The 26,007-nt window shown below is 42.7% G+C and overlaps 1 protein-coding gene across 1 annotated transcript in view; it reads left to right on the top strand.

The window, feature by feature from the left end:
- The first annotated feature begins 3,739 nt into the window (after positions 1–3,739).
- The window catches only part of LOC132466515 (solute carrier family 12 member 5-like), a 140,285-nt gene continuing 118,017 nt past the window's right edge, over positions 3,740–26,007 (top strand). The window contains exon 1 of the mRNA XM_060063770.1: positions 3,740–4,200. Within this exon, the coding sequence (XP_059919753.1) occupies positions 4,050–4,200 (151 nt within the window). The 5' untranslated portion in view covers positions 3,740–4,049. The remainder of the gene's footprint in view (positions 4,201–26,007) is intronic.

Genomic DNA, 26,007 nt, shown 5'->3' on the forward strand with positions numbered 1-26,007 from the left:
TGTATCTCGCTTGCAAAACTATGTATCTACTGACCCTCTGATAGATTTCCGACACATTTTAGAAACTTTTTTAAACAAGGTTTATTTTTACAATGGACCTCATGTTTGAAATGTATGTGATAGAAAGCGATACAAGCGGCGTATTTATCTACTGTGCTCAGTCAGCAGCAGCAGCAATAGAGTGGCGAAGTCACGCCCTTTCCGGTAGGGCTCATGGGACCTATGAGATCGAAAAATATGAATGGGTGTCAATGGAGAGAAAATAATTATTTTCTGGTCCCAGTCTTTATATGCCCTGGATTACACATATGTTGTTTGTGGATTTAAATGATAATTTTTCATGCAAAGAAAACTAAAAATGTTCGTGAAGAAGTTTGATAATTTTAGGTTTTACGTGAGGCCGCTTTGTGAACTACAGCTCTTCGCTGCTCTAAACGCATATGATATACGTCACCACACCCGCCCTTGGAACTCGGCACAGAGATGGCGATCTCTCTGCCCCACTTCACCGCTTTTTCCAAGGGGAGGATAAAAGCATCGAAAGAGGTGAAAACCATTATAAGTCGGGGCATGTGCAGAGTTTCAGTTATGCCGATGGGAAGATTGTCGGTCTTCTCCACGCCAGTCGCAGAGAGTGTGACGTCACATACGAGCCGTGTAGTCTTTCTCGTTGTGTTTTCTCTACAGCCTTTATCTGAACAATTGCACAATAAACGGTCGAACTCTTTGCATGAAAAAATATCCTTTAAATCCACAAACAACATATGTGTAATCCAGGGCATATAAAGACCGGGACCAGAAAATAATTATTTTCTCTCCATTGACACCCATTCATATTTTTCGATCTCATAGGTCCCATGAGCCCTACCGGAAGAGGCGTGACTTCGCCACTCTATATGCCGGATTAATGCACCCCTCCCAGCCAATCAGAATCGAGCATTCTTAAATGAAGTAGAATAAAGATAGTTAATGTGACAATCACATTTTTAAAAATAAACTTGGAGCAATGATTTACTGAGGAACAATATTTTTGGGAGCATGTTTTTGGAGGGAGTTCGCTGCCCCACCTGCCCATTTGGACGGCACACGACTGGTAACTTGGCTAATATTTTATCGTTAACGAAGTCGTTCAAAGGTTTAACAAATCAACACACTTGTATCTTCAATATTCACAGTTTAAGTTCCATGTCGCCTTGTTTTCAGTTGGTCATTGATTTACGCTGAGGTTAGAGCACGAGGATGTGCAGGCAGTGTTGCCAGATTGGGCAGTTTTTCTCGCTCGGACTACTGTTTACGACGTTCAGGCAGCGTTGCCAGATTGAGCGATTTTCCCGCCCAATTGGACTACTTTTAATAACGTTAGGCGGGAAATATTAGCATAAGGCGATTACATACAATTTCGGCTATTTCAGATTCTTCGGTTCAATTCCTTTTACATTTCTGCGTGTTTAGCAATGCTTTGTGCTTTTCATTCAGCTGTCAATTTATTTGTTTCCAACCATTTACATTTTTTTAAATGGTGTGCATGTTTTCATTGTTTACTCCATTTAGACTTTCGAACTCTGTTCAAATCCCTTCACTTGATTTAAGCCATTTAACATTTCTTTATGTCTTAATTTATGTGAATTTATTAAAAAATATTTTCAACCTCCCTTTGTACTACAGCACTCACCGCATTTTCTGCAGGAAATGCTTTTTCTAGAATTGTTTATATTGTTAATAGCCTACAAGTTGTGTCATATATTCTGTCTGTTTTTGCAGGACTATAGTGTTTCATATTGAGCGTTGTCATCGACACGATAGTTCCTTTGTTTCTGACTGCAGTCAACGCAAAATAACGTTACTCGTTTTTAATCCCTTTAAATTCAGTCTCGAATTCAATTAATCTATCCTTTCAACATTATGCATTCGTAGCTTTTATTCTTTTATTCGTAAATTGCGCTTTGGCGTACCACAAGGGTCGGTTCTTGGTCCATTGCTTTTTGCAATTTATATGCTTCCCCTCGGTGACGTTATCCGCGGCTTCGGAATTAGTTTCCATTGCTATGCGGATGACACCCAGCTCTACATTCCTGTAGATTCCGGGGACTCGGCCCAGATTCAAAGGGTTGAGTCCTGTCTGGCTGCTGTGAAGGGCTGGATGTCACAAAACTTCCTACAGCTTAATACTGGGAAGACAGAGCTGATGATTATCGGCTCGAAGCGCGACCGGGAAAAGTTTGAGGATGTCTCTCTGTGGTTGGATGGCTTCGCCATCCCACAGAGTGCATCCGTCAGAAATCTTGGTGTCTTGTTTGACCCTCAATTATGCTTTGATCAGCATATAAGAAGTATAACTAGAATTGCCTTTTTCCATTTGAGAAACATTGCAAGAATCAGACCAATGTTATCTGTAGTGGATGCAGAGACACTGATTCATGCGTTTGTCTCGTCAAGACTTGACTATTGCAATGCACTGTTCTCGGGATTACCGAACTCTACTACAAAGAGTCTACAGCTGGTACACAATGCGGCAGCTAGATTGCTGACCGGAACGAGAAAGTTTGATCATATTACACCTATTCTCGCCTCTCTACACTGGCTACCAATAACTTTCAGATCAGACTTTAAGGTGCTATTGCTAACCTATAAAGCCTTGCATGGACTATCTCCATCGTACCTGAAGGACCTGATCATTCCTTATAGTCCTTCTCGGTCTCTCCGGTCTTCGGGAGCCGGCCTTCTTTCATTGCCGAAGGTTAAAAAGAAATCGGCTGGACAGAGAGCGTTTGCCTATCGAGCCCCCTTTCTATGGAATAGGCTGCCATCAGCGATCAGGGAAGCTGACTCTGTGGAGCTATTCAAGGGGAAGCTCAAAACGCATCTCTACAATCTTGCATTTGGAGTGTGAATACAACAGATGCGTAGTGAAGACTACTCTGTTTGCTTGTGCTTTTGTTATTACATTATACATTCCCACTATGTACTTTTTCCGTTCTAATTCACTATTCTGTCTGTTCTAGCGTGTTGCGGGTGCTGGACTGGATGCCTGGACTCTTCTCATGGATAACCAGCCAGAACCCCATCACCATTGTTTTTTATATGTTGTGCATGTATTTACCTGTGTGTCAATTGTGGCACCCATTGCACTCCTGACCATCCCTGGAAGAAGGGATCCCCTACACTGCGTTTCTTCTCAAGATTTCTTCCTTGCTGATTCAAGGGAGTTTTTTCTTGCCCGTGTGGGGGCATGGGTAAAGGGGGGTGTCACAAATATTTGGCCTGTTAAGCCCTTTGAGACTGTAATGGTGATTAAGGGCTATACAAATAAAATTGAATTGAATTTAATTGAATTCTACCAAAATTACTAAAAAGCTCTGCTAGTGCTATATCATTTCTTTTTACTTTTATTTTTTTGTATCATATAGCTATATATCAACATTTTTTTTAACATGTAGAGCTCATTTCCTCTACAGCTCTAAAAACTCTCTAAATGTCCATTAATCTAAGAGAAATCATTTGCTGTTGTAAGCGATCGAGTTCTGTGGCAGCAGTCATCGACCACATGACTTTCGCGTTTGCGGGTAAACGTTTCCATGGTAACAGCACACTCCATATGGTAAGTATTCTTTGAATGGTTCTTAATCAAAACCTCTATGGAGAAAATGATTGGGATTTTTACTTCCGGAACCACAGTGTTGCGCTCTATAAGGGGAATTATAAACAAGACGGCTCTAGGACCCGGAGCCGCAGCCATCACTGAGACACCGGTTGATGCTGTGGATCACTCCTATGGACCACTCCGTATCACTCCTGTATCCTGTAGCCTATGGATCACTCCGTATCGCATCACTGAACAAAAAGACGCGGCTCTCCCAAGACGTAGAATTCGGAACAAAACTTGCCAATTACGTCGAAGGAACAGGTGCATTGCAAAAGTGAGATCAGCTCTTTCCCTTGTCCTCATTGGGGACGTCGTTCAACGTTCAGCTGAAGCGTCCATTTACCGAGGCCGAGCCCAGGTCGTCTAACCCGTCTCCGGTCCCCCCCGGCGGTGCCGGTCGGTCACCATGAGCCAGAGGTTTACGGTCTCCAAGAGCGACCGGAGCGCCTCAGACGTCCAGGGGGAGGTGAACCAGCTGTTCGAAGGAGATGAGCCGTCTGCCAGCTGCCAAGCGGACAAAGAGGTTGAAGCCACCGCCGAGGTGGTGGTGCTGAAAGGTAGGAATCATGTTGCCGCCTGAGCGGTTTGCTTTTGGACGCACGTTTTTAGCCGCGCGCTGCTGGGTAACAACGGCGCCACCATCAGACTGCCTTCAGACACGTGTGTGCGTGCGTGTGTGTGTGTGTGCGTGTCTGTGTGTGATTGTGTGTGTTGGTCCTTGCTTGGTTAATGTCTGATCAAGAAGACTGTAATTGTTCATGTAAATATCTTCATTCAGGTATATTCTTGTCATGTCTAATTATTATTGTAATTATATATGTCCCTGAATTCTTCAGTACAAGGGAATCTTTTTGGTTTTGGTTATTCTTTGATTGCAAGGCTGGATCTCATGATAGAGGCCTACAGGCGGTCTAAGTGAACATTAGCCATACCCATTTCTGAACAAGGGCCAATTGCAAGACCTTGCTCCCTCTTTTCCAACGTTATATTGATTGTTACCAGAATATTTCGGTCTAGTGCATCCGTAACAACATTTTGTGCATTACAATCGAGGCTGCATAATCCTCAATGTTAAACTGATGTATACTACACTAGAAAGGAAAGGCGACTTCATTGGTGCCCAGCTGTTGAAGTAGGAAATATGTATTTTTGCCCTGTCTCAGATATATCCTTGCAAATTGATGAGTCCCTCTAGTATCTTGGAGATACTGACTTAATAGCTACAGTATAAACATGCATGCCAATAGTTACTAGGTGAAATTAGCATGGTTTTGCTAATTTGAAGTGGCTACAGAAGGGTTAATTTGGGCTCCATTCTGTAACCACTTCTCTAAAGGCTGATAAAGGGGTGCATGAGGATTAATTCAACCGAGTTCAGTACAGAAGTCGCTGAATTAGAACCAGGAATATAATAGAAGCAATCATGGAATAAACCATAAAAGTGCCACTTTTCAGATACAGTCATGTAAAAATATACATACTTGCAAAACTGTGTAAACTGACGATGAAGACCTAATCACAGTTTCTGATTATCTATCAGAGCCTAATCTGATTCCCATTAACATTTTTATCGAACATGTAATTGTAGACATATATTGTTTGTGAGTTAAGGGTATAACGGTACACTGAAGTCACGGTTCGGTTCATACCTCGGTTCAGACATCACGGTTCGGTACGAGTTCGGTACAATGAAGGGAACAACTTTACTACTGTAACACTGTAACACTTGCGACCTCAATGAGGCGGGTGGGTCCACTAACTCTTGTGGGTTGCCGGCTGCCACTCGCCATACTCGTCTTTAGTGCTGCTATGATCGCATGTCGGAGTTTGCGTTCTGCGCATCCTCAAGATCTTGCGGCCGGGGGACGTTAGGAAGTAGAAGGAGACGGTGGTGTCTATGGTGACGACTTGTCACCATAGACATAAACAATTATTATTTCTTTATAAATATAATATTTTTTATTATTGCTTTATATGTTTATGGTTGTCGCCGTCGGGAAACGAGAAACAGCGATTTATTTAAAAAGGAGACTCAGAAGATGGAGGAAGCCGGTGACATGCCATTACCCCCTATAAGGAGTGTATCATCATCATCAACATGCATTCAGTACACACTACGCTTCGATTTCACCCAAGGCTGAATTAAAAGCATGGTTTCTTAAACGTTGGGTATCAACGAGGTTGTAAACTAATAACTTCGGGCACAATTATTTTATTTTTTCTTACAACGTGTTTACGATATTTATTCATTCATTGCGCCGCGGCCGAACTGACGGGGATATTCTCTGATATTATGAATCTTAAAGACTGCGTCGGGTTCTCTGACTCTGGTACTTCCACAACAAAGACTCGTCGTAGTGGGGGTTATCTCGGCCATGGTGGAGAAGGAATTTGGGGAAAGGAACTTTGGCTTGGACTCTCTGAAGTCCAGATTGAAGTCCAACATGGAGGAGAAAGGGATCGTTGCCGTATGCAGGACAGCTGTCAGTTGACTTCAGGTCCATGTCATTTCTTCAACGCTCCATTGTTCCGACCTCTCGGTCGTATGCGGACTCCTCCGGCGGCGGAGCTTAAAATATCTTTCTTGAATGCTGCCTGAGTTTGTTGTTGCTAGTGACGTTAAGAGGTCAGCCGGTGGCTCTACTACCACTAGTTGAAATGGGTACAGCGCTACCTAATCGTACCGGGGAATGACATGCTTCGGCCAATGAATCGATTTTCTCACTGCCATGTATACTCGGACAATTGCAGTTGTCCAATTGAGGAGCATAGTCGAACTATGGCTTTAATCTGATTAAGCTGTGCATAAACGTACTGACTGACTCACTCACTTGACCGTCGACCTGACCAAAAACTGTAGCACTAGCCTGAAGGCGGAGCTCGGCTACCTAGGCGCCAATGAGGGCTGCAGCTTAGTTGTCCCTGAAGAACTAGTGTATCTAACATTCGTTCTGCATTACATTAATTAATTTGCACGCAAATTTCATTAAATTTTATACCGTGTATTCTCCGTGGCAATCCATGCACCAAACCATGACGTCCGTACCGATTCGGTTCAATGCGAATGCATGTATCGTTACACCCCTATTGTGAGTAATACATCTTACAAAAAGCCTTTCCCCATTCCTGGGTGTTGGATCAGGGCCTGGCATGGCAGTGCCTTAGCTCCAGTGCTGCATGTGAGCCAGCCTGACGGAGGGCCACAATTAACCCAGGGCTGAGAGACGGAAACCGCTGATTACCGATTCAGCTGTTCCCCCTCCCACGCCCCTTCACTCTCCTTTCAGAGGTCCGGCCCGCAACCCCTCCTCCACAGTAGAGGGGAAAAGACAATGAAAAAATGCCCCGTCAGCATTTCCCAACAACGTATTTTATTACCGTTTGTAGTCGTCATCATCCTTATGAGATGGATAACAGAAATCCAACTCGCAGAACCAAGCTCAGCAACAGTCTGTGTTCCGTCAGGAGGGGGAATGTTTTTGTGGTAGGACTTCCACTCGTTGAACATGCAATGCTGTGGAGAGTGTAGTCTCTGAATCCATCCATCTGTTTCTATTGGGCAGCCATTAGGGCTGCACCATATCGTTCTCCTATTGAAATTGCAATACGCGCAATTGAAATTGCAATACGCGCATCTCCGATTACTGGACGTGCAATATAATAACAATTATTATTATTATAATTATTTTTTTCAAGAAAAATGGTACAGCTCTTATTTTCCATGGCTAATTTACAACAGAAGTCTGTCTGATATGACATAATGTACTCTGATTTAACGGTTCTTGGATACACAACGCTTGTTGACATACAAGCTCATCATGCACAGCGAACCACCAATCAGTTATGTTGATCAGTTTAAGATCAGACAACCAAAGCAGTCGTAGAACAAAACGTCACAGTGAGCCAGCAAGAAGATTTAATTCTAAAGAGATAAGCCAGTCAGTTGTATGGAATTATCTTGGTTTCAGAAAAGACAACGTTGACCCAAAATAAGTGCTTTGCAATTGTTGCCCCAACAAACGGCAGCACGACTCATTTGTTGTCCCATTTAATTTGCCACATAAAGCTCTATATAACGAGTGCAAAGCCAAATCTGAATGCCATGCAAAGCAAAAGCAAAAACTATTTTGGATGCCTTTTCCAGTGTTGCACCATACGAGAGCGGTCCCAAAGGGATCAATGCAGATGAACTCCGCTACAAAATCATCCAAATCATTGTATAATGATCCATTCCTTTTTTCATTTTTTTTTCTCATATTGCAATATGTATAGCAGAAAGACCAAATATTACAATATGATTTATTTCCAATATCGTGCAACCTTAGTTGCTATGGCGACACACCATGCATTTCCCCAGGGTTGTTTTGCTAATGTTTTTTTCTTATAGGTGAAAGCACTTCTGTATAATAATCAAGGATTATTAAAACATTACGCTTGCAACATTTCTCCCTCTTTTATTTTAGTTGATTATTCCTTCTTTTTTTTTATTAAACAAGGCTTGGCAGAATTCCAACAAAATGTCAGCAATTTACTAAATGATTCCTAGGGGTAATAGTATAGCATGAGAAGCTTGTACAATATCTCAAAGTACTCCGCTTGAATTCAGAAATAGGAAAAATAATGAATAGGTCGTTATGCTCATGTGTTTCTATTTTTGGAACATGAATAAAAGGTTAAATATTCAATGTTCTCTGCTTAATAGCTTCTTCCATTTTTATTGAGAATCGGTAGCACTTGGTTAGAATGCTAAGTGTAGTCAACTATCTATAATAGCTAATAATAAATGGAAAATGTCTGAGCCCTCTAATCTAAGACGAGTCAGGACTAATTTACAGTGAAATCCTTGCAAATGTCTAGTTATAGAGCTGCACACACAGGCATACCATGCCATTTAGACTCGAGGATGCATTATGTTGTGAATGCAGCATGTATCCGGACTAGTGTCATGCGTGCATTACTGCATTCTGCATTAACACACCTGCACCTTAGCTGACACCTGTGTCAACGATTGCCGCTTTGGCAGTTTCCCAGAACCAAATCAGTCATCCCAGTGTTTTTTTCCACGGTGTCATAACCCAAAAGCCTTGCTCTCATCTACCACGCAGGCCCCATGCAAAGTCTACCAGACTGCTTCCCCAGCGCCTCCCCAACCTCGTCAAGGGCTGCTGATCGATGGGCAGGGAGTGAGGTGTGATCTGCCTGTGGTTGTCGACGGTGGGAAGAAAGCAGACACCCGCTGGCCTGTCTAGCGGGCATCCCCTCTGCCCTTGATCATGCGTAGGAGCTTGAGGGAGAGCTATGCCAATACTAGAGGGAGTTGATTGTTATAAAGATGGTTTATAGTTAATATCTGCTCTGGTGTAACAGAATAGAATGTTAAATTTTTAGCGTTCAGCATACAAGAAAAACATTGAGAACATTGGCTTCATTTTTTTGTTTGCATCTTTTCTCAGAATATTATGAAATGGGCACGAATTTTGCAAAATGTTTTTGTTCCTTTGCTAAGAACATAATGTATATTTTGCAACAGAATGGTTGAACGACTGATTATGGGCTTTATTGAATCTATGCATATATATATATATATATGTTATTATCAAACAATGTACTTTTGGGGAATTCCTAATCCTTGCTTTCGACAGCGACAATGATGTGCCAAGCCTGTACGTGTATTTTTACTGTACAGGGGAGTTTTGCATTGCTACTGCTTTCAAGGGACCAGGGGATACAAGATTCTTGGACCGTTATTTGGCTGCACTCAAGTGTAGCCCCAAACGGGAGTAGTCTATTTGTTTTTTATTTGATAGACTCAATAACTCACCTCGTATGCTCTTCCTTAGTCCTTGAGCAAGCAGGTCTCCTTTGTCCCGACATGTTTTAGGCAGATCCTGCTGGCTCCATTTATAGAGCATTGAATAATTAATGAAGTCCATCGGCCATGGCTTGGTTTCCTGCAGTTATTCAGTCAAAGGGTGATTTCAGCAAAAGGGCAGCTTACAAGAGTGTGTGTGTGTGTGTGTGTGTGTGTGTGTGTGTGTGTGTGTGTGTGTGTGTGTGTGTGTGTGTGTGTGTGTGTGTGTGTGTGTGTGTGTGTGTGTGTGTGTGTGTGTGTGTGTGTGTGTGTGTGTCTGTGTGAGAGAACATGAGAATTAGTCAAAGTGAGGTGCTTTTCAAAGCCCAGAGCATTGGTCCTCACTGATGAGATGGGCTCTGTCCGTCCATGTTAATACGTGACCATCATCCCCGCTCCGGGATCAGAGGGGCGGCTTGACAGTGGCCTTAATCTGTGTCAGCTTGTTCCCTTTTTTCATTTCTCGGGGTCAAATACTTAGCGGAACAGAATGACCCACTACGCACCCCCCGGCCCCACAGCCACACCGACAGCAATCAAGCAACCTAATGACCTCACGATTGCAATCAAATGGCGGGTTGTGGTGATGGTTTTAAATGTTTGTGTGTGTGTTCGTGTGTGAGATGGGAACGTTCAGCCATCAAAGATCTGATCATTAAATGAGTCATCCTCAGATTTTGATGGACAAGCAAAGTTTGTGTGCACTTTGATATGTCAATATGGGTTTGTTCACAGATTGGTTGCTTGATGAGAGGTTTCTTAGCATGAAAACAAACTACAAATTAAGCCTAAAACAATGAAGCATTTTTTTGGCTTCATCATGTTTTGTTTTTCCAACCCATCACCACCTCCCATCCCCCAACAGCCTCATATACCCGTCAAACTGGCCTTACGGTGTGTGTCAGGATGATTACAATTAATAAACTGTGTTGTAATCCCTTGCATTGTTTGTGGGACTGTTACTGCTCTGGTTAACCAACACTTGAATAGACCAATTTGCTGGTTGGCAGTGATGATTATCTGTCACGGACAAAAGGCCTTTTCATGGCCACGTGTTTGAAGACCAACATCCCTGTGTGTGTCTGTGCGTATTTGCATGTGTTCATGCTTTTGTGGGCATTTGTAAAAAAAACAAAACAGTTTTTGTGCATGCCAGTCCTTTTTGTTTTTCTGCCATCACTGATTCTGATTGAATAGAAGATGGGCACTTGATTCTGGACTGGTGACATTGCATTATTCATGTCGCACTACTCAGCTCCTCTTAACCACCTAGTGGCGGCCCCTGTACATTGCAGTCTGACTTATAACTGAATATGATACGATATTGGGATATTTTAGTCACAGCGATAGAAAGTGCGGGTAAGAGTATATAAAGTTAATTAAATATAAATTTGGAAGATGTTCATGTTTATATTCACTTTATTCCAAGGCATCTAATCCCCAGAGGATATGAAAGGATAATTTTCAGTTCCAGAGTCAATCCGCTGTAGAATTGAAGGCTCCCAATGTAAACGTCCCTTTGTTAATGATGACAACAAGACATCCCTCAAGAAACATCAGATGGCCAAAAGCACTCCTATTTCTGCATGCAGACAGATCACCACCATCACCTCTTTGTTTCATACACGTCGTTTTATCCTCCTCCGTCTGCCTACACTAATGTCATTAAAGGGCTGCCCACGCTCCCTCAGAAGCCTCATTGATTTCTCATCACGATAACCATTAGATGCACAGCTCAGCCATCACTTACAACGTTATCCCTCTTTAGCCGTCAAAGGTAGGGGTGGGGAAGGCCATCAATACTGTTTTGATCGATACAACCTGCGGATGTCTGATGCCCTATTTATATTTTATGAGAGCTGTTTAAATCGAATAAGATGTTCAGAGGGCAGTTCATTGATGAGGTTCCTTCCATCTGAGTGGATGAGTGTGCAGTGGTGTTGATTACCACCAGGGGACAACCGATCGCGACGAGCACTCAAAAAACAAGCTGCTTCTCAGTATTTTCCAGCAGTATCTCAGCAAACCTTAAAGTCATTGACTATAAATTCTTTCTCCAACTTAAAGGTAAACGATTTTAAGGTAAAATAGGATATTATATATCATATACATATATATGATATTGGAATGTTCTATGTTGAGTCAGTCATGTTTGCCATTGCATTAGATTAGAGATTTCTAATCCTGTTACTAGGCAAGGGTGCTGCATTTACACTGCTGAGTCAACAGGGGGCACTATGACCTTTTATATATATGAGAGAAAGAGAGCATTGTGGTTATGTAAGTGTGTCTGCGTCGCAGGGATGGGGGTGGAGAGCAATGGATATAAAGTGACAAAAGGACCCTCACATGTAGGCAGGCTGCCGGGCAGATCTCGGTGACGATAACGTGGAACGAAAAGGAGAAAAGGTGGAGCGCTATGGGAAAGGTAGATGTTAGGCCGGATGATGTCACTTCATAGACCTGCCATGTCTGCTGCTATAGTAACGCACAATCTTACTGATATTTGAATTGTTGGATCCACATCACTACCTGCCTTGTGGGATAATTTCTGTTTATTTATTTATAGATATAGATAGATATATATTAACATAGCAATTCTCTTCTCTGCCGTTCAGAAACAACATTTGATATTTGTTTTTTATTGTGTGGTAATTGCACATGCATACACATGCAGTCACCAAAGAAAAAATAAATGAACAGGATTTTCTACAGTGTAGAGGTCCACACAAGTCCCAGGAGGTGTTCTGCTAAAGGTTGAGATGCCAGCACCGTGGCGGTCCCTCAGCGGCTGATGAATGGGCATCGGGCTCATCTGGGCTCCCGTTGGTCATGTTTGGAGAGCTCCATTCACCAGAGCTGTCGGTTGGAAGCAGGTCACAGAGGTCCTCGGGGACGTCTGCTCTGGCGCACTCTCATCCTCACCACCACTCATTCTTCCTCTCTTTCTCTTTCTCTCTTTTTCTCTCTCTCTCTCTTGTTTTCTCGTGTTTCCTCGCTCTCTCTCTCTCTCTCTCTCTCTCTCTCTCTCTCTCTCTCTCTCTCTCTCTCTCTCTCTCTCTCTCTCTTCTCTCTCTCTCTCTCTCTCTCTGGTAAACAAGTGGGGCGGAGGGATAATGGGGGAAAATAAAGGGGAGACCAGAATGGCGGTATAATGATCTGGATGATTTTTCACATAATGATCGTTGTTTGTTACAGCGGGAGATGAGGGTTGAGGTTGTGGACGCAAATTTGATAATGTTGGCCAATTTCTTTACCTATTTTTGTGAGAAAACCATACACAGACTAATGGGGGCATACATTTGTTAAGTATAACTAACAAAATAACTGCCATTAAAACCGAATAGATTGACACACACACACACACACACACACACACACACACACACACACACACACACACACACACACACACACACACACACACACACACACACACACACACACACACACACACACACACACACACACACACGGCAATTCACAGACATTCTTAGGGGCAGAAGCCCAAGCAGTCTTTCCAGAGGGGAACTTCAGACAATTGGAGCAAAGATCCATATTCCATCCGTGGTAACATTTCCAAAAGGTGAAAACCTCCCTTCGAATTAGAACTCCAAGCCCTTGCTGAACAGTGTCTTGTAATAAGGAGCTGTTCTCAGCTGGACTAGAACTATCTCATCTGTGACCTTGAGTTACGGCAGCAGGGGATTAAGCTGGAGCTGAAATACCTGTGGGGCTTACAGGGTGAGTTATCTGTAGGCTGTGTGAGGCAAGCACACAACACTGGCCAGCTTTCCGGCTGGTTGCCATAGCACCTTGACAGGTGAGAAGTGTGTGTGTGTGTGTGCGTGTGCGTGTGTGTGTGTGTGTGTGTCACTATGTGTGACGTATACATCATTATTCATTGAGACCTGCCCAGTCTATCTTTGTGTTGGCTGAACTTTTTACCAGGGCTGGTGTTGGTTTGTGCCAACCAAAGAATAACCATTCAATCACCATTACAGTCTATGACATGCTGTTGTGCAATGTCAAAGGGTAACTGCAGAACAGTCTAGGTCAAACTTATGTTAGGATATGTTATGTTAGAACGGATGGATGGATGGAAGTGACGAGGCGGCAGCCTATGAATCAATGCATGAAGATAGGAATGAGCCTTGGACTGGTATATGAATGCATGGTTATCAGGTCCCGATCCAGATGTAGGGCTTGTATTAAGGATATTACTCCTCTTTTGCTGACTATCTCGCTGAAATATAATAATAATAATAATAATACATTTAATTTAGAGGCGCCTTTCAAAACACCCAAGGTCACCTTACAGAGCATATAGTCATCATACAATTTTTTTAAAAACAAGACATTGTGGAAAAAGATAAATAAATAAATAAATAAACATAAGCAATAAGAAATAAATAAAACAAAAACAGGACAAAACTAAAAAACAATCAAAACAGTGATCAGTTAGACGTTGTGTGCGAGTTTGAACAGGTGAGTTTTGAGTTGTGACTTGAAGGTTGTAATGGTGTCTGACTGTTTTATGTGTGGGGGGAGGGAGTTCCAGAGCCTGGGTGCTGAACAGCTGAATGACCGGGCACCCATTGAAGTGAGTCGTGATGTGGGGATACATAGTAGTCCAGCAGAGGTTGAGCGGAGGGAGCGGGAGGGAGTGTATTCTTGGAGGAGGTCGCAGAGATAACTGGGGGCTAGGTTGTGGAGAGCTTTGTAGGTGAGGAGTAGGGTTTTGTATTGGATGCGGTAGTGTACTGGGAGCCAGTGAAGTTGAATGAGGACAGGGGTGATGTGGTCAGATGATTTGGTGCGGGTGATGATCCGGGCGGCTGAGTTCTGAATGATCTGCAGTCTGTTGATGAGTTTGGTGGGGAGTCCGGTGAGGAGGGCGTTGCAGTAGTCTATGCGTGATGTGACAAATGAGTGAACTAGGATTTCAGTGCTGGATTGGGTCAGTGATGGGCGGAGTCTGGCAATGTTGCGGAGGTGGAAGAATGCAGTCCGGGTGATGTTGTGAATATGGGGTGCGAATGAGAGGGTGTTGTCCAGGATGACGCCGAGGCTCTTGACTTTGGAGGAGAAGGGTACTGGGAATCCATCGATAATTATGAGTGGAGCTGGGGTGTGTTGTGATTTAGTGAGGGTGGATTTGGATCCGATGAGCAGGGCCTCGGTCTTGTTTCCATTGAGTTTCAGGAAGTTCCTGCTCAACCAGCTCCGGATCTCTTCCAGGCACGTGATGAGGGAAGTGGGGGGGATGGCAGCGGTGGGTTTGGTGGAGATGTAGACCTGTGTGTCGTCAGCGTAGCAGTGAAAATGGACCCCATGGTGACGGAGGAGTGTGCCCAGCGGGAGGAGGTAAGTGGTGAAGAGGAGTGGACCCAAGACTGACCCCTGGGGGACACCCAGAAATGAATGCTCAAATAAGTTTTATGGTGCGTTCACATCAAAAATGAAAGCGCGGCAGTAATACATACAAAGTCAATGCAAAGAAGCAAATATAGATGTATTTTCCGTCTGAAAAACCTGCAGCATGAATTGGTGAATGGCAACAATCCGGTTCACGTGGATTTCTCTGCTCGCTTGTCTACTCGCGTGAACATTTAGCTTAAGTTGAAATATATATTCTACCATTTCCACAAATTTCGCTTGATGCTTTGTCGTGATGCCTATCAGCGTTCACTCCCTGAAATCCTGATTGAACCACTAATTGGAGGAGAAAGTGATTGTTGCCGTTGCCGGAGCTCCAAAATATCACGTCAAAAGCTCTGTGCGCCTCCGGATGATATTATGATCCCATAAACGACGACATTGGGTTCTCCGAAGTCTTCGGACTCACAATGGTGGTGGACATGGTGGACAATGAATCAGTGGAAAGAAACGTTGGCCTTAACAAGAGAGGCTCCCCACCTCCGATATTCTTCAAAAAACTTGCGCAAGCGTTTTGAGGTTGACTCATTCAAACCTGTTTACTTGTGCGACCATGCAAGAGTATATTCAATTTACTTTTGGTATGAACACAGTTAATGTGTGTTCAAGCGAAGGCCAACATGCGGTGCGATTACATACAAAGTCAACGCAAAGACGCCAATAGATTAGAATTTACTGCCGAAGCCAGTAGACTGTGCGGATGGCTCGAATGGCGCTGTGTGAATGACCTGGTTTGCGTGGATTTCGGTTGATTCTACTCGCAGGAGATGAAATTCATAATTTGCTCGGGTTTAAATATTTGAACTTCCCTGCGATTATCGCTTGATTCTAAATCGCGCAAGAAAAGTTTGTGGTTTGCATAATTAACCTCGCCTAAGTAACGGAAGCAGAATATTCGCTCCGCATTTGGTGTGAACACATCTTTTATGCTGTCCAAACTGAGTTAAACATGATTAGTTAAGTTGTATGGCCCTTGATTTCCGCAACGCAGAATTTGCTAAATTGTCCATAATTTCGCTGAAATTGATAATTAAATAATACAGCCAATTCAAAATTAGAACCTAACCCGAGCCAATTTGAGAAAATTCTGTCAACATACTATCGATTGTAGCCGAAAAAATACGTGCGATGACCACTTAAAGTCTGAAACCCATGCGATGAACAAGGAACAGCTCTGTGTTACCAGGGCGTGCCTCAAAACACCAGCACTAGTGCAAGTGATCTGCAGATCCAAGACGAGAATCCATTCAGGACTTTCTGAGTCTGACATCCTAGGCTTAGAAAATATAAGAAAGCTTTGCAAACAGGGGGGAGCATTGACCGAAAATGAGAGCAGCCTCCGACAAACTCACCTGACCCGTGTGTTTTCTGTTATATATTTGTGGAAATGTTATTAATTCATAAAAGTAGCCCTGATGATAAAATTAATAAAATCGTGAAACACAGAATTCTGAAAACAAAAACGGAATGGAAACCGGCTTTTAGAGGAAATTGAATCTACCTCTTTGGTTAAGTTGATTATTATTATTTTATTCACATTTTTCCATTTCCACACTTTATCAAGCACGCATTAGTATTATGAGTTTAGTTATCTATTTTTGTCAGCAAATAATGATTATTTCTTTGTTGAATACATCATTTAGTTTGTAGCAATGTACTGTAGCTGGCAGCAATTAAGAGTCTTGTTCTCCAGTCCTCAATGGATTTTTAATCCAGAACAAGTAACCCTGAATAATCCAGGCAGAGCTTTCATTTCAGGGACTTTTATATTCTAGGCATCACCTTTTAAACCACCTTTGTGGACCTGCTTGTACTGCTGATTGTATAATATAGTATAGTAATATATTATAAAATGGCATCCCTGTGAGTGTACGTTCAGTCATTCAGTCCAGTAGCATGCAAGGAATCTATGCATTGAATTTGACCTTTCTTTCAACTTGTGCTTTACCTGACAAATGAATGAAATGCTATTTTCTGCATTATATACAAGTATGAATATTAAGTACTCAGAATTACAAATTAATTCCGGAATTTGCATTTTGTTTAGATTGGAGGGGAAACGATTCACAGAAAAAACACAATTTGCATACTAATGAACATTCATACTTTCAAAGCATTGCCGTTTTGAACTACTCGCTTCATTTTATCATTAAGGTTCCTGCTGCACTTAAGCACAACATAACCACATTACATTTAATATGGCCCAGTTGTTACTTATTCATGTATTCATTTTATTCAAATTAGGCCCTAAGAATAGCCACAGACAAAATAACCATCATACATCTACCACCAGCACAATCACATTTTATGTGTCCACATAAGACATGCACTCTTAATTAACACGCACGCGCAAACACAAACGACAAGATTTGTGGCTTAGCCAGTCATGGAACACGTTAAAAAATATCAACGTGCTTGTTGAGTCAGTGCTGCTCAAGATCGGTTGCAGTCAGATAAGATTAGGAGGATCAATATATAAGTCATCATTTCGAAATTTACCAACATTTATGGTAAGAATTTAATAAAGAATACACCCAAGCATGCTGGTTTCTAAAAGGTTTGTTCCAAATCTTTGTTGGATGTCGATCAATCAGTACCTGCCTCCATTCAGTGGTAATTTGTGTTTCCTTAGCCAGTGAGTGGGAATGTTCAAACTACCCATCTGCGGCAATCGGATCTTCAGGGAGAAGTAATGTTGAAATAGTTTTGAGGTCTATTATTCAATGGAGAAGAACCTTGATCAACAGCTTTTAATTTGTTTTTGAAACATTTGTAATAACTTGGATTCTCATCTAGTCATGGGGATTCTTGTGAAAACCTTAAAGCAGATGTCTGGTGGAGCTGCATTCATGCTCAAGCCGATGAGTGGCTGACCGCCAGAGGTGGTATCTTTTGCCATCCCCTCAAGCACCATATTCAGTTTATTAATCTACACTCCATTGAGCATGTTCTCTGGAAAGAGATGTGTGTTCCAGTAACTGGTGGTAACTGGAGAGAACTGGTGATGTTGTCGTTGACTCTACAAACTCCATCGTCTACCCTTTTTGGTTGTCGGAGCAGTATTTGTGTCAAACTGTTTGGCCCGCAGGCCATCTAAACATATCCCACACATCACATCGTCAGCTGATTGGACATTCAATTATGAATAATTCTAAGGGGCCAAAGAGCGCTTCTCCAGTTGGGTGGTTAGAAAGGTTATAGAATCAATAATGATACATCAAAAAGTGCTTGCCGTTGGTAGTGGCAACACTGCCTGCACGTCCTCTGCGCTCTAACATCAGCGTAAATCATTGAGACCAGCTGAAAACGAAGCCGATATGGAACTTAGACTGTGATTCTGTAAAAGGTATTATGGTGATCGAAATTCGGTGTGTTAATTTGTTAAATGGTTTGAACGAAGGTTAACGTTGAAGATTTACCAAGTTCCGATGTCTGAAGTAGTTTAAGTGTCAGAGAAGGCTTACATTGTAAAAAAATAAAAAAAATAAAAAGGCAAACGGAATAAAGAAAACCTAAGAAGAACAGTAGATGTGCTTGCAGTAGCAACCACACTATTTAATGTATTTCCATGAATGATTCCTGTGTAGTTCTAGATCACTATGGGAATAAGAACAGTTCAAACTTAAGTATATCACAGAATGAGAACTTTAGTCCAATTTGTATCTGTAGTATCTCAGACATTGTCTCAAATTGGCCAAATGTAGTTATGTTTAATGTAATTATCAATAGTTAAATGTCTTTTTATTTTTTTTATTAATCCATTCATCATTGTTTCTCATTTATCACTCCATCCATCCAATCAACAAATCTATTTTGTGGAGGACAGGGGTTCATTTAACAGAGAACAGTGAAATAGTCTCTGGCCATATTGGGAATCGGTTTCACCAACACTGAGCCCCAGGATTGGATTGAGCCATGACAATACCATTAGTTCGCTCCCTCTCTCTTTGTCTGTGTCTCTCTCTTTCTGTCTCTGCATCTTTCTAACTCTCCAACTGTTTCTCTGTCTCTGTGATAAAGTACTCCGATAAAATACATCAAATCTTGCTGGACCCCCCCACCCCCCTTGTTTTCTTCCCACCAGTTGTGGGGCCAGGTAAGATGGGATACTATGGGTGCATCATTGCATGACATAACAATCCCTCTAACTCAATGCTTAGCTAGCCTAGCACGTCCTTCTGAATGCTTCCTTCTTAACAAGGATTTCTGTCAACAGTAGTCTTCACCACGCAGGCCATATCTCTCTTTTACCAGAAGCGGTTAATTCACTCACTCACTCACTCACTCACTCACTCACTCACTCACTCACTCACTCACTCACTCACTCACTCACTCACTCACTCACTCACTCACTCACTCACTCACTCACTCTCTCACTCACTCCCTCTTTTTATTTGTTGTCTTTCTCTCCCCCCCTGTTATGTGAATTTAGTGCAGGGACACTTTACTGTCTGGATGTTTCAAAACCCAGCAATGTGTGAATGGGTTCTTTTGGGTTGGCCTGTTTGGTAAAATGGTATGTGCAGAGAAGCTTAAAGGTTGCCTACGTCGCAAGTGTCACATACCTTTGGTTCTCTGTGTGTGTGTGTGTGTGTGTGTGTGTGTGTGTGCTTGCATGTCTGTGGTATTCAGTGCATTACTTGTTGAGGTAAAGCAGCTACAGCAGGGTTTGTGAATAACAAGGTGAGCCAAAAAGTGAAATCTCGATGTGATGTTGTGTTTTGTCCCCCCCCCCCCCCCCCCCCCCCCCCGCCACTCCCTGTCATAGTCAGGGGCTCGCTCCAAAGCTAGATGGATGGCTTATATGTTTTATTGAATCTTGAATCTCGACATTCTCTCCATTGGATATTCTCTTTTTTTCTCCTCTATGCCAGCCTTGTTCTACACTTTCCTTCCCTCTCTCCATTCCAGTTCCGTCCTTCCACCCACTATTTCATTCTGCCTTCCCATTTTGTAATTTACCTCACCCCTTTCCCCTCTTTTCTGTCTCTCTCTCTCTCTCTTTCCTATATCTCTTTCTGTCTCCGTCTCTCGTTCTCTTTTTATCACCCCACCCCCTCAATCTTCCAACCCTCTCTCTCCCCTTGGTTTTGGTGCATTGCAGTGGCTCCACCACTACACTGGAGACACAACAGCCTTGGCAAACAAGGTCTCTCTCTCTGCTCGCTCTCCCCCTCTCTCTCCCTCCTATTCCCCCTCTCTCTATGTGTCTCTCCTTAAAAAACTAAATCGCCTTATTTCCTCCAAGCTTGTTCTTTCATTTCCTTTTGTCATCCATATTCATCTCCCTTTCTCTAACAATTGAACAAAATAAAAAAGACAACCACCACAAAAAAAAAACAGTGAACAGAAGACAATCCCTTTAGCCCTGTACTCCTTCTCCAGCACGATGAGTGTATAGTTTTGTAGTTGTCTTTTTTCCACACACCTCTGCCTCTGGCCTGTGTTCCTCGGTGCTCGCCGCTGCAGTTGCCGGTGCTCTCACACTGGGGGCAGAGGAGAGCTGCAGACCTCTTGAATCTCCATGTCAGATTGCCCTTTGATTTGCACAGAAACAGAGACACTCCATATATCCCAGAGGGGTGGAAGGCTGAGAGCCTGGGGGGAGGGCTGAGGGGGCTTATTTTTTTGGCCACTTGTGTCATCTCACACACCTGGATAGACTAGACAGGAAGGAGTTTCTGATTGCCGTTTGTGTCATCGCATTAATCCCCTCCCCCTCCCCTCCAGACCCGGTCCCGGCTCTTATCTGCCACCACTGATTAGCCCTGCGGCTCGGATGTTCAGAGGAACATTTTTGCGAAGGTAGCAGCGCGGCCTCCTAAGCTAGACCACAGCGGGACCACAAGTAGATCGAGGAGAACAAAGGAGGGCTGCCTTCAAGACCCCTACAGCGGTTGCATAATGGCCTTCTTGATTATTCGAGTAACAACCGAAGGAATTCTATTGTGTTTCTGTTTGGGATGTTTTTTAACAATGTGGCCTATAGTGGGGAATGCTGTGATGTTTGTTTAATCTTTGGCTCTAATATAGGTAGTCAAGTAGGAGCTCAATGCGGGTTTGCACCTGGTCACTTATTGTCTGTCGTTCTTGCCCTATGTCTGAACATCCATCCATTCGTCACTATATTTTAATTTTATGACATTGCATATATTACATATATTACATTGTATTGGTTTAATTCTACACATTCCAACTGTTTTCAGTTGTAACTAGATGCCGGAGAGTCCTGGTCCCTCACACAGGGAGGACGTATTGAGGCGAACACAGCGTGAAGCCACCCACCCCCATTATAATCCATGCTATTTCAGTCCAACCCTCCCACTTGCGAAAAACCAGAGCCCAGGCCTGTGATTTACAATTTCATGCGTGTGTTACGTAATAACAGTCTTTCATGCCTGGGCTCCTATGCAGGCTCATAGTTTATTAATGATAGGATATGTGTGTGTGTTGGAGTGTGGGGGTCTTGTATCTGGGTCTGTATATGTAATGGGAAGAGTATGTGTGTGAGAGATGAAGAGTGAGCCACAATTATAGAGTGTCTATGAAGATGCGGGCCTTGCCATAAAATCATAAGCATAATAATATAACCTATATCATCTCATTTATATTGATAGATTTATTCGTATTATAAAATCCTTTTCTGTTCACAAATACCGAACAAAATCCGCTCCAAATGTTTGCTCAAGACATCCATTTTTCCTGATGCCATAAAGTTGCATCATATGATTTGACACCACTAGAGGGCAGAACATAGCCACAACAATACACAGGGATCTTTTAAAAAAAGGCCTGTCTTTAGCACAGTGTCTTACATTATCCTGTTCCCACAAATGTTTTATAATGTATGAGACGATGCACTGGGTGGCAGGTTACTTGCTAAACAGGCTTAGAATACTAGATGTATGACATGGATTGAGATATTGGTGCATTTAGTAGACAATTCAATGATATCAGATTGCCTAAATGACAGTATCTGATGCCATGATTTGAAAATAAGAATCACAGTAAATCCTTAACGATAGCCCTTATATTATAATTATTTCCAGTATAAAAAATATTATTATCAATGTTCTGAAATGCCTTATTTCTATTTCCTCTTCCATATGATTAGTTATGAAAGTGTTCAAGTTGCAGTAGGAAGTTGAGTAGGAAAAGCGGAAAATAAAAATTATTCAGCTGGAAAGGTCACCAGGCAAGAAATGGATCATGTCATCATGTCATCATCGATCAGTAGATCATGAATAAGTCCTGACAAGGGCTCATCTGCACTTGAGATGTGGCTCAAATTGATACACAGGTCACAATTTCTCAGATAGCTGATACCAAAGCTCTGATCAGCCGTCTTTTCAGTTGTCCCACTCATGTGTGTTTCAGGCCCAGGGATGAAGACCCATGTCCACGCATCAGGCCTTTTGATTTGTTATAAAGGTTCACCTTAATGCAGATAAGCAGGAGTGATGGTGCAGCATTGATCCCCAGTTGAAGGACACGTGCTCTTTAGCTGTAAAATAAGGTCTTCTGACTATAGTTAAGAGATGTACTTAAACAGAATCGTGTGTGGATGCCAGTTTTAAAGGCTATCCGGAAGTCTGCTTTAGTAGCTTTTCTGAAACTCAAACTCAAAGGTGGGCCAAGTCTCTCCTGGAAGGCTAGCTTCATTGAGAAATCCAATGACTAAAGCAAGGATGTATTTGTTTATGACTCAATCACAGTAATTTTTGACAAAGCAAGGATGTATTTGTTTATGACTCAATCACAGTAATTTTTGCAATGATTATTGACACATTCAGTTTGTCCCAACATTTTCAGTGTTGTAGTGAAAGTAAGAACATTTTGACTTTTGCATTGCCTGACTAGGTGTGCAAACGATATTATGAGTGCATAAGTTATCATTTACAATTTATTTCCATTGCATTCATTCCATTTCCCTTACTCACTTCAACTTTTCCACTTTTGGTGCTCGTCTGTTTTTCCTACGGCGTCTTATCCGTATCCCTCCCTTTTCTCTGCCTCAAAGGGGAGAATAGTGTTGGGGGCCTTTTGGTGGGGGAGGGGGGGTATGGAGGATTTTCCTTCGACACAAAACCACGACTGATGGCAGGCAACTGTCCGAGCTGTTGGTGTGCCCTCTAATTGAGTTGAGCTGGACCAATTTAACCTGGCTTACTACTCAATAGACTGGTCGGCAAGAGGTGAGTGGATTTATTATGTGTCTGCCATCTGCTCAAATGAAATAACTTATTCTGTAATTTCTATCGCAGCCACCAAAATAATATATATATATATATAATCTATTTCTATGTGTATCTATACTGCCGCTGGTTCAAAGAACAAAACCAGGGTGCATTGAAAAGCAATCTAGGGGCTTCAATTTACATTTTAGTAGCCAGTAGCCCAGTACCGTTTTCAATTTACACTGCTCCCTCCTCTGCAGTTGAACGTCTCGTCCCCTTCAAATGGAGAATGGAGGGATGGACAGCTAAACCCATGTGGCCTCTTACATGCTCTATTCATTTTTCAGTGAGAAAAGCAAGCTCGACAGCATGGTTTACTAATAATGGAACCGGATAGGAGGCCTTGTAGTCAAGGAAACCGTTTGAAATAAATGTTCTACGTAGGAAGTGTTGGGATGCGGTATGAGCGGCGGGGAGACGTGTGATGTAAGCAAAAGCAAATGAGGGTTAGTGGTAAAAGCTGGCAGGGAGTGTGTGGAGCTCCTGATGATTCCACTGGATGCTGGATGCTGGATTGTGGAGCGGGGATGCAGGGTTAGTTCCTGTTCTTCCTGTGTTTTGATAATCTGACGTAAATCTCCTCCTTGGCAGCGGTGAAGATGTGGGGGCATTACAGAGTGATTCAGCTCCCTGCCGTGGTAGCTGGCTCAGTCATAGGGCAGCTGTACATCACCATACCTTCTCCAAGCCCATGTGTGGGATCCTGGCACCAGCATCGCACGGCGGCATGCACCTTAGAATTACAGCTGCTATAGATAGATGGATAGATATCTTCTCATGACCACGTGTCCTGAATGAAAGTCATTCACATGCTGTGCTGCATTCTGTACCCATTGTCTTTACACTTAACCAACCGTCTCTATTGGCTCTGTTTATCTTACTAAACCAAAAAATTATTACATGACTAATTAGCCACACTAATTAATAAGCCATTAAAAATCTGCTGAAGGTGCGTTTGCCTGGTTTTCGGACATCAGCGTTCACACCTCAAAACAATTCCCAGTTTCCTAGTCCCCCGTGAGTCCGTAAGAGGCTTACATACGCGCTGCACATTGATTTGATGGTCTCCAACGGCACGTGCATGCCGTGATGGTCACGCTTGTAATCCTGTTGGCTGAATATGCTTTACTGTGAAAGCAGATTAATACGTGGCTGTGTTTTCTTAGAGGATACCCCCTCATGGCCCGGGGCTATCCGAGCAAGTGCTCTTCAAACATCTGTCCACCATGGCGTGTTGTCCTGCAGAACGACCGGGCGTTCAGCTGAAGAACGCCTCATCCAAGACATTCCTGTTGGGGAGTATAAGGCTGAACATAATGGATCTAAATAATTATGCATTCCCTCAGGTGGAACCTAGCTCTGTGAGATATAATATGTGCTGTGTGCACTACATTGTTAAAGTAGAAATTATTGAGGTACAGTATGACTTCTCTTATTATACTTCTGTCTGGTATTTAATATTTTGTCATACAATTATGAGCACCAGATCCATCTAAACAGAAATCCTTTTCTTGTCTGACCAAGTGTAGATGTTGAAAGCAATTCACTGTGTTTTGTATTCTGAAATGAGCCTTGCGAAAATCTATTGTGTGGGTGTGAGATTGATATTTGTGCTGACATCCTGAGACAGTAGAGGGCAATACAAGCAAGTAAGGTATTCCAACTTCAACTTCATGGCTAGTCTTGTCTTTAGATGTATTACATTTTATTATCATTTTAACATTTGCACATTGAATTCTTGGGTCATCGATCTGGGGACTCGTGTTGTATATTCAATGAAGGTGCTTTGTTTGAAGTCTCCAAATACTGATTAGCAATTGGAAAAACTATTTCATCATGAGCATGTGTTAACATGAATATGAAAGATGAAGGCTTCTCTTCATCTCAACATCTAGGCTCAATGTGTTATTTAAAGACCCTTCTTCCACTCATAAATACATATTCACGCCATCATGAAGAAAGTGGACCACTGACTGGTTGATGTGATTGCGTCTGTCGAGGGGTTGGACCTATCACGATGTTCACGTATTAGTGACAATGAGAATAACCAGACACTCCCCAACTACCGTGCAATGTGTCCTCCTACCTTCCCAGGTACAGTCGCACATAGCAAGTGAACCAAGGTTCTTGAATAGCTGTCTGCACACAACAACCCCCCAACTCCCGTCCTCCATTAAAACCTCTCTGGGAGTACTATGCTCCCAAGTGGGGGCCCCAGTCGGCCAGAGTGTCAGAGCAACTAGTTATATTAGGTCTGTTGGCCAACAGCACATCTCAAAGAAGGTTCTACATTAAATTTAGGTCATGGACCTTGAGCAGTGTCGTGGTGGTGGTCTGTTTTTTAAGGGCTGTGTTTCACCTTGATTTATTCATCGCCGTGACATATGTCCTAACGTGTAGAAAATGGAAAATAGACTGCAGAGTATTGTTATAGGATGCCTTTGATGCCAGGTTGGTAATATACCATGATAACAATGATAATACATTAAACTTGAACATCCCAAAGTAATTTGAGACCAAGTGACTGTTGACAGTGTCCTTGGTGATGCGTGGATAGTCTGTGCCAGATTCTTGCCGATACTTTAGTCAGGTAGCCTGGCCAATATGGCATTAGGCTGGGGGCCGGGGGGTGGACTGGAAGAGGCCAGAGCTCTGGCAAAGGGCAGCCTGGTGCAGGAGCAGCCAAGTGAAAAAGGGCAGTCTGGTGGATCTGGAATGACGACATCAGGAAGACCGAAGAGGGATAAATGAGGTCTCTGATATGCTCCAGCTAGTTGGTATATTTTGATAAATATGGAGCAGGCTTAGTCCGGGTGCAAGTGATGTTCATTGACCAT

Source organism: Gadus macrocephalus, chromosome 1 (genome assembly GCF_031168955.1).
Source record: "Gadus macrocephalus chromosome 1, ASM3116895v1".
Taxonomy (NCBI): Eukaryota; Metazoa; Chordata; class Actinopteri; order Gadiformes; family Gadidae; genus Gadus; species Gadus macrocephalus.